Source organism: Podarcis bocagei (genome assembly GCF_964188305.1).
Source record: "Podarcis bocagei genome assembly, chromosome: 11".
In the NCBI taxonomy this organism is placed as follows: domain Eukaryota; kingdom Metazoa; phylum Chordata; class Lepidosauria; order Squamata; family Lacertidae; genus Podarcis; species Podarcis bocagei.
In genome coordinates this window covers 19,132,715-19,148,099 of record NC_138136.1, presented here as the reverse complement: position 1 = coordinate 19,148,099, position 15,385 = coordinate 19,132,715, and the positions used below count along the sequence as shown (strand labels likewise).

General features: G+C 38.0%; 1 protein-coding gene across 4 annotated transcripts in view; it reads left to right on the top strand.

The window, feature by feature from the left end:
• The window catches only part of DMXL1 (Dmx like 1), a 70,488-nt gene that overhangs the window by 38,741 nt on the left and 16,362 nt on the right, over window positions 1–15,385 (top strand). For 2 of the 4 annotated variants that reach the window (XM_081213498.1, XM_081213499.1), the window contains exons 23-32: window positions 483–735; window positions 1,539–2,617; window positions 5,204–5,395; window positions 5,797–5,873; window positions 6,672–6,799; window positions 7,778–8,026; window positions 8,488–8,601; window positions 12,331–12,506; window positions 13,462–13,595; window positions 14,101–14,186. In XM_081213498.1, the coding sequence (XP_081069624.1) occupies window positions 483–735; window positions 1,539–2,617; window positions 5,204–5,395; window positions 5,797–5,873; window positions 6,672–6,799; window positions 7,778–8,026; window positions 8,488–8,601; window positions 12,331–12,506; window positions 13,462–13,595; window positions 14,101–14,186 (2,488 nt within the window). The remainder of the gene's footprint in view (window positions 1–482; window positions 736–1,538; window positions 2,618–5,203; window positions 5,396–5,796; window positions 5,874–6,671; window positions 6,800–7,777; window positions 8,027–8,487; window positions 8,602–12,330; window positions 12,507–13,461; window positions 13,596–14,100; window positions 14,187–15,385) is intronic. The other 2 variants (XM_081213500.1, XM_081213501.1) reach the window with 1 other exon arrangement.

The window sequence follows — 15,385 nt, the reverse complement described above, 5'->3', positions numbered from 1 at the left end:
TAGTGGGCATTCCCCACTCTTCCACCAGTAAGAAATTGAAGCATCCCCTTCAATTTTCAACAAACTGCAGTTGGTCATTTCATAGTTGTCTGAACAAGCCAATTTCAGGCTCTGGTTTCTGATTCTGGCTTTTGGAGATAAGCCATAATTCAACTAATTGCAGTTCCAAATTCAGACAAATCAATAAATTGCAGTTAATTGAAAACGGACGCTGTAGGTAAGAACAGTATTTATTGGGGGGGGGGGGAAGCTTCATAAGCCAGCTTTGCTTTTAATTAACTTGTTGGGTATTAGGCTGAATACTTTTCTGACATTACTGCAAAATATCAGCAGGTAGATTGTTTAGAAAGCTGTCCAAATAATGAGCTGTAATCCAACATTTGTTTTCCATTTACATATTAAGTTTCTTAAAACAAAACCCAGTGGAGATACAAATTGACAGAAACAATTTTTAAAAGTAATCCTATGTTTGTTTCAAAAAGGTCTGCCTAGAGAAACTAAATGATATTCAATTGGCTCTTATAATAGCAAGACTTTATGAGCCAGAGTTTGAAGTATCTGGGACTTACAAATCAGTTCTACAGAAGAGAATTCTGGGAAGCAGACATCATACTAAAGAGAGTCCATCAAGCACACATGCTGATCCTTTTCTTCGGAGTATGGCTTATTGGATTTTGGAGGATTATAGCCATGCTCTTGATACTCTTATAAGCCAACCCATTTTGGATGAGGAAGGTAAGCTGGGACGTTTTATATATGCTCTTTGTTAGGAAACATATAAAGAATCTATCATCTGAAGAAAATATCTTTTGAGTTTATATCAGTAAAAGACAGCAAAGAATTGCTATTCTGGTTCAGACTGGTAGTCCAGATGAACATTGTTCAGAACAGTGAACGAACATTTAGCTACATAAGAAATGAATCTCTCAACAAAGGGGAAAGTGGGCAGGGTCAGAAAGAAAATCTGTCACAGTCTCATTCTAGTTACAAAATGGGAGTTTTGAGTGATCATTACAGTGCTGGTTCTCAGGTATGTTACTATGTATTTGAAAACCTTTACTTTGATATGATCATATCATTTGAAGAATATCTGTAGACATCTGCTATTTACTTTTTCTCTTCGACATGAACTTTTTTCTTCTGTAGAAACAATAATTTTTCAGAAATACAAGTCTGTTCACATGGTCACACTGGAGAATATGAGAAGAGAGCAAGAGTACATGAGTACAAAACGCATTAATCCAGCGTTCTTACACATAATGATAAACCAATTGTTTATTGTTTGAAATGGAGACAATACTGAGCTAAATGAATTCATGATGTGATTCTTTTTATAAGGCAGATACAAATATAATTTTCTTACATGTTTTGAATATAAACCTCTTGGGGAGTCCTACTGCACATTATAAACATAGTGGTGGGATAATATTACATACAATTGTAGTTCCAGGGGATTTATTGTATTAGAACTGGAAATGGTTGAGTTCTTTTATGGAATAAATAAATCATTAACAATCTCTGATGCAATGTCTTTACAGATGAAGGCAATGTGTCAAGATGTAACCCTTCAGTGTTCAATTTTTATAATTACCTAAGGACACATCCTCTCTTGTTGAGACGGCATTTTGGGTCTTCGGATTTATCTTCCACGAGGATTTGTGTAACAGGAGAAAATGGGCTGGCAGATGAAATCAATTTAAGGGAAAGAAGATTGTTTTTTACGACTGCGTATGCTCACTTAAAAGCTGGCTGTCCCATGCTGGCTTTGGAAGTGTTATCGAAGATGCCCAAAGTGGTAAAAAAGTCAAAGCCTTTAGGAAGAACATCTAGCTTAATGGACACTAGTAAAGGCTGCTCACCCTCTTCTCCAGGACCACTGGAATCAAAGGATAACAAACCTTTCAGCATTGACTGGTCACAACCTATCGTCAATGGTCTGGAATCATCTTCAGATGGGTCATCAGGTAAACATTCAAATTCTGCTCTTTCGTTGGACTGGAGTCAACCGAGCACAGTTTTCCAGGATGAGCCTTTTGAGCTAAAGTGGGACAGTGACAAAGATGATGAAAGTGAAGATTGTATTGTAATGAAACCTTTGCAGAAGGAAGTGAGTGAGAAACCAAATGAAGTTAGTTCTAGCTATACAGAAACCTACAGTTCAGGTGCTGAAAATGAGGTTTTCACTTCATCAGAAGACATCATTTCTGCACAGCTGAAATTTAGGGCATGCTTGAAGATCCTTACAGTGGAGCTTCGCACATTATCTACCGGCTATGAAGTAGATGGTGGAAAATTAAGATACCAGCTGTATCACTGGCTTGAAAGAGAAGTGGTAGCTCTTCAGAAAACCTGTGACTATAGTGTTGAAACAGAAGATGTTCAGCCAGGAATTAGCCCAGTAATGGATGAACCTTCATCAAATGAAATGACCGAAGAACTATCAGACACACAGCAAAATACACAGCAGAGAGAATACCTTCAGAGAAGACAGTGGCTTGTAAAATATCAATCACTTTTGCGAATGTTTTTAAGTTACTGTATCCTTCATGGATCTCATGGTGGAGGCTTGGCATCTGTACGTATGGAACTGATTTTACTGCTTCAAGAATCTCAGCAGGTATGGCGTTTTCTCCTTGTAGTATAGATGTAGTATTAAAATATGAATAGTTAAGAGAAAAAGTATATTATTGGCAAAATATAATTATAGTGCCCATTAATGTATTTCTGGTTCAGTATATAAAGATATCTCTATAATTTCTTCAAATAACACATGTCTAAATAGTTTTGCATCTACACATAAGTATTTAACTTATACTTATCTAGTATCCTCAAAGCTCTTTGAGGACGGGGAGGCAGAAGCTTCTCAGGATTGGCTTTGCAAGCCAAATTTGATCCACCTACCAGGTGTATTACTTTGCATGTCTCACCCTTCCCATTTTAAATTCCCAATCTCAGAAGATTAGCAGGGGGGTATGGGGAGACTTGCACAGGCTTTAAGAAAGCCCCCATGCTCCCATTTCAGCCTGAAATAGTAGCATGGGGACTCTATTAAAGCCCTTTTTGAAGCACTCAACCATTTCTCCTTTAAGTGAAGGGGGCAGCTGCATAAAACTGCCCTTTTGGGAAGCACTTTAAGGCAGTCCCCACACTCCTGTTGCAGCTGACACGGGAACATGAGGGGTGCCTTACATTACTTCACAAAAGGGCTGTTTGAAGCAGCTCACACACTTGTCCAGGTGGGTGGTACCTGGGGAGAGGGGAGGAGAAACTTCTTTTCTCCCCACTGCTGCCACTGGTGCCCACCTAATTCCAGAAGTACATGAGCTGCTTTAAGAAGCATTTTTGAGAAGTACTCTAATCCCTGCTTATCAGCTAATAAGTGGAGATTAAAATCTTGCCTTGGCTGTACAATCCTGTTCCTTGCTGAACAGAAGTAGAAAGTATCCGTTTATCTGGTGGTGTTAGCTGCTGGGTGGGTGAGCATGATTTGAGGGAAATGGCCAGCAAGCAAAATTGGACCCCCTGACAGGCAGAGATTGGCCTGTGGGCTGGAGATGCCTCACCCTTTTTAGGATAAAGACAGGAGCAGTTTGTCATGTTGAAGCTTACTGAATTATAAGTGAGCCTATGTGTCATGTGACATTTCCCATTGTAGCAACAGGAGGCGGACCTCCATGCCACAATAATCAACTCATTTTAGACATGTTTTTTCTGTTTATTGCTCTGTCACTTTGTTTACAAAGTAGACAGATACAAGCAACAGTTTATTCTAACTTTACTGGGACTAGTGCCTTCAGGTTGCTGAACTAGTTTGGCAATCTTTCTGCTGCATCTTCACCTTCCCACTGTTGTGTATGTTGTGTATGCATCGAGTAGCTCCAAGAGCACAAATTTGTCCTCTACTCTACTTCCATCTGCAATACTAAATGGTCAGCCATAAATTTTTTGGGGGGGGAGGGGGAGGCAACATTTTTCAATATGGATCTGCACAGCAGCAAAGCAGGAATAACTTCAGTTTTGTGCAAAAGTAGACCCCTCTGGTTAATAAAGCATACTGTTGGAAGTACCATTATATCACACATGCATTATATCCGTGCATATGGACTGAACTATAAAAATCACAGATTCTGTGGGGCGGATCCTGTGATTTCTAAAGGATCTGTTCTCATTCTCCCCTTTCAAATTCCTCCTTTGAGGGAAATAAGGCTTGGAATGTCACTTTCACCTCCCATTTCTCATTCCCCTTCCTCAAAAAACTAGTCTGAAGTTGACAGTTCAATCCTCTACATGTCTACTCACAAGTCAGACCCATTGATTTCAGTTGGACTTACTCTCAGATAGGTGAATTGTAATCTTAAACAGTGACATGGAGGACTACCTTAGCAAAAAGATAAGAAATACAACAAGGGAGAAGCTAAGGCAGTCACAGCAAAATTGCATAATTGAAGGACATTAAATGGTAAAGGGAGATAAACCACCAAAAAGAGGCAACAGTGAATCTACTCCCAAAATACTCTGCACAGGTAACCATTGGCAAAGGTGCACAAGCTCTTATATGAGAGAAAAAATGATTCTGAAACTGCCACTCACTACTGTACCTCCCTCTGTATACATCACCACATGGCACAGAATTTCACAAGAGAAACATGCTTCATGCAACATTCATTGCTGTGTGTGGACACAAACTGGCGATTTAGCTTAACAATTACTGGTGTTGCAATGCCTAAAACTTAATAGGGGCCAGCTTGAGGCAGAGTTTACTGCAACCAGATCTAGAGAGAGCCCTCCAATCTCAGGTCTCAATAGTCATTTGTTGGAGCTGGGGCTTAAATTGAAAATTTGGGGTGCAGCCGGTGAAATTTTTGCTGATCGGACATGGATCATAAATTAGCCTGGCCAATTCAGAAACCTTACGCTCCCTGCCCAATCACAAGGCCACTTTCGAAACATCGCTTATTCAAGAGGGCAAGTAATTTGCCAGGCTGGTCACCAGCTTATATAATAACATATTGGATTCTTGTTTAGCTTTGAGTAATTTTTTGAGAGGGAAGAGGCAAACCATTAACGTTATCACTTCAAGTGTGTATATGTATCATCAGCTGGAATTCCATAAGAAGGAAGCAATCACTGTTAATAACCTATGCTAGTATTTCCAGAATTCAGCTATTAAAATATGCTTTCTATTATTCTCCCCACCCCCAAGGAACTGTTGCTTCATTTGCCTACTAATACCGTATCTGAGCAGAGTTCAATACCGCTTCTGTTTGCCTGTACTGCAAGTGCCAAAACCGTGGTGGCCAATCCTTTGCTACATCTTAGTAACCTGACTCATGACATACTACATGCTATAGTAAACCTTCATGCGCCTCCCAGTCCAGATGTACAAAATAATAAGGCAAGTATTATTACAAGTAACTTTCTTTTTTGTCTTTGAATAAGTCTTTTTTTAACAATTGAAAATATGGTGGGATTCGACTAAGTTGCTGCGCAAGCAAAACAGGGTCCACTTGCACAACAGAACTTTCTTCTGTTTACGCATACTGCACTAAATGCTACGTTGCATTTCACCCGTTTATATCTACGCACATGTATTCCCTGGCACAAAAGTCTGCCCTTGGAATTACGAGTGGTGGTGCGAGTGTGTTTTGTTCATTTTTAAATAGATGCTGGCACATTACGTCATGTGGCATACTGTGTTTGACTTGATAATTTGTTTCTGGAAACGAGAGGTTCCAACATTACATAAACAACAATTCTTGTCTGATGTGTAATGTGTCCTCTAAAACTTTCTTCCAGATCCATGTAATGCATACGTTAGCTGCATCTCTGTCAGCTTGCATATACCAGTCTCTCTGTGGTGGTCACAGCTACAGGTAATGATCTTTAAAATAAATGAATGTGAGCTTTGAGGCTCAGCAAGAGAAATAATTACCTATTTGCAGTCCTACTTAAGGTATAAAAATACACAAATCTTTTCCCCCCAGCTTATGCCTCTGTGTGTATTCTATGATAAAGGGTTATGATGTTCTGTGGTCTTTTGAAGTGTTAGATGTAAATGGACAAACTTAATTACATCTCTTATTTAACAACACTATAGCTACTTATGGTAAGATAATCATTCGGTCCTTTTTACTATTCATACCTTCTGGAGATGTAAGTTACAGACCCCAGATTCCACCCTTTTATATTCTTTGCTTGTGACTCTGTAACCAGGTGGGTAGTAGGGGTAGAGTAGTATAACAATCTTTGATTAAACCAGCACACAAAGTTTGTGCATAACTACAAACTACAGTGTAAAATAAGATTCACAAACCAATTTCAAACCATGGTGTATGATCCTGGTTTGCTTACCTCAAACCATGGTAGCGATCCTGGTTGAGTTTGGTGGAAAAGGAAATTAGACTTAAGCTAAACAAACTATAGTTTAGCATTATATGAACCGGGTTTGTAGGTTGAAAGACACTCTAAAACAGGCATAGGCAAACTCTGCCCTCCAGCTGTTTTGGGACTACAATTCCCATCATCCCTGACCACTGGTCCGGTTAGCTAGGGATCATGGGAGTTGTAGTCCCAAGTTTGCCTATGCCTGCTCTAAAAGAAGAAAATAAGTGCCATGATTAATAGAAATAGTGGCTTAATTTGATTTAATTTTAACTTTTCTTTTTTAATAGCTCATTACAAGCAAACCAATTCACTGGAACAGTTTACCAAACACTGCTGCTTTCTCACCGGCATTCCTTAAGGACAGCAAGCTTAGATGAAACAGTAACTCCCAATACTGCACCATCTCAGTGGCCAGGTAGTAATGATTTTATTTTATTTGTCTTATCTAGCTTTCTTGACAATAATCAGTGCTGTTCCTTTTTTTGGTTTATTTAAACAATATATACTGTATAACTACAATTGTCTATGAAAGGTCTTCAAAAAAAACCCAGAAAGGGTAAAAATCAGTTAAAACTACAAAATCGGACTTCAGTTGAAATGCCTACTGGAAGAAAAACATACTTCAGTTGGTGCCAGAATGTGAACAGGAGGAAGCCTCTTCCCCAAAATTGGGGATACAGGACTTAAACACACATAGCTCCTGGTGGATACAAGACTTATATCTGAGCCATGGGGACCGCTTTCAATGACTCCCGCAAATACCTTAGGGCAGGGATTACGTGGTATTTGAGGTAACCTGGGCCCAAGTTGTTAAGGGCCTTGTAAATTAATACAGGAATCTTGAACTTGACTCAGTAGCATATGAATAGCCAGTACAAGCATTTGCCGGAGTTATGTGCTGGTGATTATCTGTCCCCATCAACAATCTAGCTGTAGTGTTTTGCATTAACTAGAGCCTCCACAGCAGGCCCAAGGGTGCATTGCATTAATCAATCAATCAATCCTTGAGGTGGTACTATAGCATGAATTACCATGGCCAGACTAGCCCTATCCAAAAACTGCCATAGTTGATGTACCAGCGGGAGCTGGCAAAAGTCACTGCTGGCCACTGAGGGTAACTGAGCTTCCAAGAACACCCCAAAACTCTGATTCTGTTAAGTGCATTCTGGGGAACAGGTCTATTCCTGAGGATGCATTGATGTAGCTTCAGTCGAAAAAACTACATTTTTACACCATTATACTCAGTTGGTTTGGGTGGGTTGCAGCAATTACTGCACAAATAACAAATAAACACCCTAAATAGCTCACGGTAAGTTTACTATTGTCTCTGAGGAGAATTGTTTTGTGGTTTTGTGTGTGTTTAAAAACTAGATAGTGCTTTTTCTCTTTCTAGGTATAATGGCTTTAATACAGTTATTAAATCATACTGGAGAAGAAGCGCAATCTGGGATCACAGTTTTGCTCTGTGAAATTTTGACAGCAGTCTACCTTAGCCTCTTCATCCATGGTCTCGCCACCCATTCCAGCAATGAGCTGTACAGAATTGTGGCCCATCCTCTTAATGACAAAATGTGGCTTGCTGTCTTTGGTGGAGGAGCAAAGATTCCAAAGAAAGGCCAGGTGCAACAAACATCAAAGATGGGTTCGTTCACTCTTTGTTTTCTTTACCTATAAAACTTTTGTGAACTCTGTTCCTTCCTGTTCCTGCTGCATAAACTGGCTAGGTTGTCTGGCACTGTCATTCCTCTTATCTGCTATAGTTAAATTAAGTAAATAACTGCATTAAGGCTGCAATCCTATGTAGTTCTTACATGGAAGTAGCTGAGCTTGGTTCTAAAGTAAATGTACATTGGTTTGTGCTGTAAATACTTCTAATGTAGCTGAAATAGCCATTTCATACCTTACATGTGAAATTAATCAAACAGTTCTAGGTGTTCCAGTATTTGATAGTCTAAAACTAATTTTCTATGCAGCCTATTAAATGCCAGTTTAAAAAAATATTGTCATGATATTTAAATGATTCGTGAAAAAATAATTTATTTTTGTTTGATGTAGCCATATTCCTTTACTCTAAGAGCAGCCTATGTTTTCTCTTTTTGGCAGGTAGGCACTTCCCTATGCCTAGCCCACACCAGGTAGTAGTATTCTCCATGGAATGTGTGGGGTTTACCAAATCTCTAACAGCCATCAGTACTCATAGTCCTACCAAACCTGCAGGCAAGATACTAGCTTCAGTCTTAGGCTTTTAAATCCAGTGCTGATATGTGATCTTGCATATGTAGGAATAAAGATACAAAGAAAAATTTCTGTTTGTAAGTCATGACCTCAGGTTTTTATTATGTTTTATTTATATTATGTTAACTATATAAATTGGAGTTGAATTTTTTTTAAAAAAACCCACCACATTGGTCATTCATACATTTGGAACAATCCCTTCTAAAACAGTTTTAAATGACTTCATTATTGAAGGAAGAACATGGCTTGCAATTACCAGAAATATTTCCAATACATTTTTTTGCTCATGAAGACTGCTTGTTTTGTGTCACATGACCATGCATATGGCTGTGGATTTCTAACTGTTAATTTAGCATATAAAAGCCGCCTTTAGTTGTAGCAAAAATGAACCCAGTCACCATCAAAGATTGTTGTAGGGCAGCAAATAATATAAGTGTAAAACTTGGTGTCTACAGATCCTCTGGTAATGTGACCTGCTTAACATTTCATTTTGGCTGATTTATAATTTGATTTGTGATTGGCATAGGCGACACAAAATGGCCTTGGCAGAGAAGAGTTGATTTAAACATCATCATTCACATAGCCTGCTTATTTGACCACAGCAAAATGCTGCTTTGTATTCAAATGTCCACATATAATACATTATAGATAATTTTTAATTACACCAAACAAATGATCCTGAGGAATAGTTCATGGCTCAGTTGGTAGAGCATGAGACTTCATCACAGGGTCATGGGTGTGAGCTCCACACTGGGTGAAATATTCCTGTAGAGATGATCCTTGTGGTCCCTTCTATTATCTATAACCTACAGTAAACTTGTGTGGTATGCAGATTAGATATGAATGATGTCAACACTTAGATTCTGAAGGATTCTGATAATGGATTCCTTTGTGGCTTTAGGGTAAAATTTATAGCTCTTGCCATCTGTGAATGTACTCGGAAGTAAGCAAAACCGACTTCATTAGAACTTGCATGCAAGCCCATATTTCATTGGACAGCTCACTTTAGAAAAGAGGAAATACATTTGGTCAGTGTCTGTACTTAACTCTGGATTACAGTGGAATTTTCAGTGATAAAATTGTGTTCCTCCCATGCTTGTAAGAAGATTTCAGGTGGGACTAGTGTTTGAAGGCAGGAATCACTGTCAGCAGCTTCAGAGGAAGAAAGATCCAGAAATGGCTGCCCATTACTGGAAAGCCATTGAATGTCGGGGCACATGTAAGCTAGATGGACCAATTACAGTGGTACCTTGGTTTACGAACTTAATCTGTTCCGGATGTCCGTTCTTAAACCAAAGCGTTCTTCAACCAAGGTGTGCTTTCCTATAGCAGTGGTGGACTCAATTTACAAATGGAACACACTCAACAGGAAGCGGAACATGTTCTGCTTCCAAGGCAAAGTTCACAAACCAAAACACATACTTCCGGGTTTGCAGCGTTCTTAATCCAAGTTGTTCATAAACTGAGCTGTACTTAAACCAAGGTACCACTGTACTCTGATTTGGTATAAAGCAAGTTTGTGTTCACATGTCTTCCAAAATGCCACAGGTCTAATACTTGTAAAAAGTTACTCTTTTTGTATTTGTGAATTGGGATGGCCTCACACTGAGGAGCCTAATTGGAGGAGGCCAAGATGACAGACACACGGGGGTGGGGGAGTAAACCCCCAAGATCCAGCCCAATATGTGCACACACATTTATTTAAAGAATTTATGTACCACCTTCCATCCAATTCTGATTCCAGGATGGAGTACAACAAAACACACACACACACACACACCATAATCAGAATTCTCCTTTCCTTTTGATGTGTTAGCATTTTCATTTAGGTTGAAAATAAATTCTTATTTTTTAACTCGTTGGACTAAATATTTTAATAACAGTACTTCTGAAAGAGAAATCTTCCACAGTGAATGATTGGCAGTCTTCCATAAATAGATCTGTATTCCTGAAATGTCTAAAGTGATGATGATTTAATGGAGGATATAGATACTAATAAATGGGTGTTGCACTGTGAATTGGAAGAAGGGGTAGACAAAACAGATGTTTATTATTCCAACCCATTTTGGATTCTGCTGATTGTCCTTCGGCTAAATTCAGATATTTAAGTATTTAATATATAGATGTGACACTTCTTCTTCTTTTATTATAACAACCTTCTGAGTAGTCCTGAATGCTGTACAGTGCAAATTGTCAACCTTTAAAAAATAACTAGAAGCCCATATTCCTCTTCATTTAGGGTGCTCAGTTGTTTTGACAATACAAAAGAATAGTAAAGTAAAACAGAAAAGTGCCATGCCAAAGTAGCTCCATGGGAGCAACCTCCCTAAAGTTATTTCAAGCAATTTGGGACTTTAGATAGCAAATGGAATGCAAACTGGCTGTGCTGATGGTTGCAGTTTTCCAGTGCAAGCTAAGGAATGCTCAAATCTTGCTGCTTGTGTAAAACATGATACAGTCGGGGGTGGTTAATAAGAAAAGGGCATTTTGGAATTTTTGCCTAATTCATATTATACATTTAAATAGACTATTAACATAAGACTTGTCAGTTTTTTTACAACAGAACAATCTAAATTATCCAGTGATGTTTAGATTCAATTTGTCGCTTATTTATATTGTCACTTATTTATGTTCTTTTGTTAGTCTTGTTATATACATGTTTTATTAACTTCTTTCTCTGTTTCTCTGGCATGTACAAGAAAAAGCACTACAAGAATATTCCTAACCATTTAAGATACCAATCCTAAACCATTTTTAGATAAATTTCCTTAGTTATTTTGTAGAGTCAGGAACTTTGTCAGTGAGACTTCATTTCCTGTAATAAGTTTGGCATTTGTCTGTAGTTCCATAACAAATAGCCTACTAGTGCTGCAGGCCTAAACGGTAAAATTTAAATCAAGAAAGCAGTTAAGCACAGTGGTTACTGTTTAGATGGGGGTGAGTGGAAGCAAGAATTCAAAAGATCCATTATTTCTCAAGTTCTGTATCATGTAACACTTTCTGTAAGCTTATTTTCCTATGCCTTCATTTCAAACATAAGAAAGCTTTGATATTTTTGTTGAGCTCAAAAACTAATGCACCATATTAAGCAATGCATGTGCATGTTTGATGTGCTAGCTAAAAACCAAAGTTTAAAATACTTTGTATTATAACAGATATGTTTTTATCTTTAAGGTAAGTGAGTTGCATTTTTAAGGAGAATTTTATGAGCATGTTTTGAGACATTATATACTGGAAAAATAAATCTGAATTATTTCTGTGTTATCGTGCACTTCCATTTATAGATTATGTACTCTTAAAACCTGCATGCCAGTGAGAATTTTATTTACTATTAGCAAATAGCAGCACCACATGCTGCTCTTCTGTGGGGATATAAATTGACAGTCTGCATTGTAATATGATAGTTGGAAATTTGATTTCTCAGGTATGCAGAAATGAAAGTTACATTTTTTGCTAAGAATTTTCGCAGTATAATTGCACCTCTTTGGAGGTGTAGGGTTAAGAGAGAGGATAGATAAAATATTAAGGGTTTGGAAGCCAGAGATTTTTAAAATTGCAAATACTGTAATACTGTACTAGACTTGTGCTTGGTGGTTGGTGTTGCAATTAAGACATTGATTTTTAACCTTTATTCTTAAATAGTTTGATGATAGACATCTGGTAAATGGTTTCCAAACTTTACTAAAAAGGTGCATCTTTTTCTCTCTGCAGCCTCTTCTCCCCTAGATGATGGTGAGAAGCAACAGAAGTTTTTAAAAATGTCATCAAAATCCTCTCTAAAAGAGAGTTCACAGACTACTTTACCCTCGATAGAACAAGATGCCCCAAATTACAAAGAGAAATTTATTCCTCCTGAACTTAGTATCTGGGACTACTTCATAGCAAAGGTATTTTATTTTAATTTTTATTCACTTTTGGAATATTTTCCATAAGCAAAAGTGATTCTCACTCTGTCACATACTGGCCTTGCTGGTGAAGTAGTTTTTCTTGGCAAAAAGCAGGATCCAGTTTCAAGAAGAAGCACAATCAACTCTTGATTCTTCAAGCAGATACCCTCATTGGCACCACTGAATGCATCTTTTAAGCCCTTACCCACCCCACACCTGATGAAATGTATGATATCAGATGTAGGGCAGGTGGACATGGCTTCCCCAAAACAGTCTTGCGGGCCAAATGGGCAGGAGGCTCTCCAACTCTGGTTTAAAACTATGTCTTAATATGACATGTTACTTGAATTATTCCAAAAACCCTGCTTGAAAAGCAATCTCTTAACCTTAAATTATTGGCTAAGCAGGTGGAAAAACGAGCACATCAGCTGTGGACTGATCTTATTTGTAAAAAGCTAGGTAATTAGTAAAGTAGCTTAAGGACAATAGGAGGCAACTCTGAAAGGAAATGGCGCCAAGAAATAAAAGGAAAGGTGTGCAGAATATATGAATTACAGTATTTTTCTGTGTATAAGACTAGGTTTCCCCCCTAAAAATAATGTCAAAAATTAGGGGGCGTCTTATACACGGATACATCTCCCCCCCATTTTCTTAAATCTGAGTCCCCAAAAATAGGGAGCATCTTATACATGGGGGTGTCTTATAGACGAAAAAATGAAAGTGTAAGTATAAGGTAAGTATAAATGAAAGAGGGAACCTGGAATTTTTCCTGTCTGTATTTCTAAGGTTAAAAGAAATAAATATAGTAAGTTCTTTATTGGTTTTAACCTATTCAAGCCAAGTCATACTAAAAGTAATATGAAATTGAAATGATAAGCAGATCTCCCTAAGTATTTGAAGCTAGTGTATTTTGTTTTGTGTTTACCTCGATTGAGACTTCCATTTTACCTTTTAGCCATTTCTTCCATCATCGCAAACTAGAATTGAATATGACTCAGAGGAGAGTCAGGAAAGCAGCGATGATGAAGGTGATGATGAATTCTCACCAGACTTAAAGAGTCAGGAACATTCAAATTCAAATTCATATAGGTATGAAATGATTTGATTCATTTGTTTTCCTTTACTGTTTCTACATTTGTTTTCATCTATGAAATGGGAGGCATCTAGGGAAGAGGTAACCTTTCCATCTAATGTTCTCTCCTACACACCCCCAAAGTGCTTCTGTACACAAACTGGAACTTGCAGTTTTTGTGCCAAATGAGAGAGGAGGAGAAAGAAGGGAAAACTGAAGGTGGGGGATATTACATTGTGGGTGGGAGAGAGGGGGGACGTGGAGTGATATTGCAACCCTTTGCGGGTTTGGGAGGTGAGGAAGGAAGAACACATTGTAGTCTTGGGGAGGAATATGGAAACAGGTGGGGGAAATTCTGTGGTCCTGAGGAGGGAAACTCGGGGGAAGACAACTGAGGCAGGGAGAAGGGAGTTGGTGTATGGAGCAATCAGAGGAACACCCTTTAGTTAATAATAAAAAGGAAAGGGAAACCAGTATTATCTTTTCACAGCTCGTGTATACTTGTTTGTGTATTCTGTTTAGTTGGTCTCTGATGCGGTTGGCTATGGTTCAGCTTGTCCTCCAGAACTTGAAGACTTTCTACCCTATGGCTGGGCATGATCTTTCAGGTAAGTCTGTCTTAGTGGGTTTTTGGATTTGTTTATAGAGAATTCCCTCATATTCCTTAATTAACCCATTTTACTGGTGCTTATTTTTATTATTTCATAAAATTTATACAACTGTTGATAATGAAAAAAATAATGTATACATATGTGTACATCCTTGCTTGCAGTTACTTTTAAAAAAATTGGTTTTATTCATAACAAACAATATAAAATAAACATCAATACAATATCACAGTGTGGGATTTCTCCAGTCCCTCGACTTCCCTCTACCCTTTCCATAGTTCCATTATATTTATTATTCATGCATGCATGTCCATATCTTATTTTCCATCTATACACATCTGATTCTATCTGTTATCATAATACTGCAACTGTTCTTTAGTCCTTGCTTGCAGTTACAAGTCTACTTGAGTTTTAGTTGGTGTAATAGCAAACTTGTTTTCCTGAAAGGCATTGTGGGATGGCGTTGTTTAAGGACTGAGAAAATTAGCCTTCTCTTTTTCCTTCTTGAAATACGAATGAATGAATTTTATTATTTCGGTTACAGACCAGATCCAGCCCACATACAATATCAAGGAAGTCATAAAACACGATAGGCATACATTTGAATTTGCAATTAGGTATAACAGGGACAATACTCTTGAAATATGTGGATGAGAAGCTAATATAATGTCCAGATGCTGAACTAATGATCCCTCTTGAACTTTGTGAGTGAATATTCAAAAGGGACTGAGTGAGAGGGGTTTTAAGGGTAAAAGTTTTGCAAGAATATCATCATGAGCCGCAGGTGCTAAAGCCTCCCTTTATAGAGCTGCTTAAAGAGAGAAGCTTTTTTTTTACATCCTCCAGTACAACAGCCAGCTAAAATATTAAATGTGGCTAAACCTGAGCTCATGTTGAACGAGCATATATTTAAGTTACATCCCAAGCCATGTTCTAGCAGTAATATTTTTATACTGCCTTTATAAAAAGCACATACGGCCAGCTAACAGGCTAGAATCTATGCAACTGTGAAAAGGGTCTGTTTTGTGTTAAACCTTGAAAATAATTAACAGATGCAGTCATATTAAGGATAATTTTGAGGAACTAAGCTCCATTTAATACCAGGGTGTTGGTGTGGTGTACTAGTTGAGGGTGCCAGACTAGGATTGGGAAGATACAAATGTACATTTATTCATGAAGTTTATTAGCTTACCTTGGGC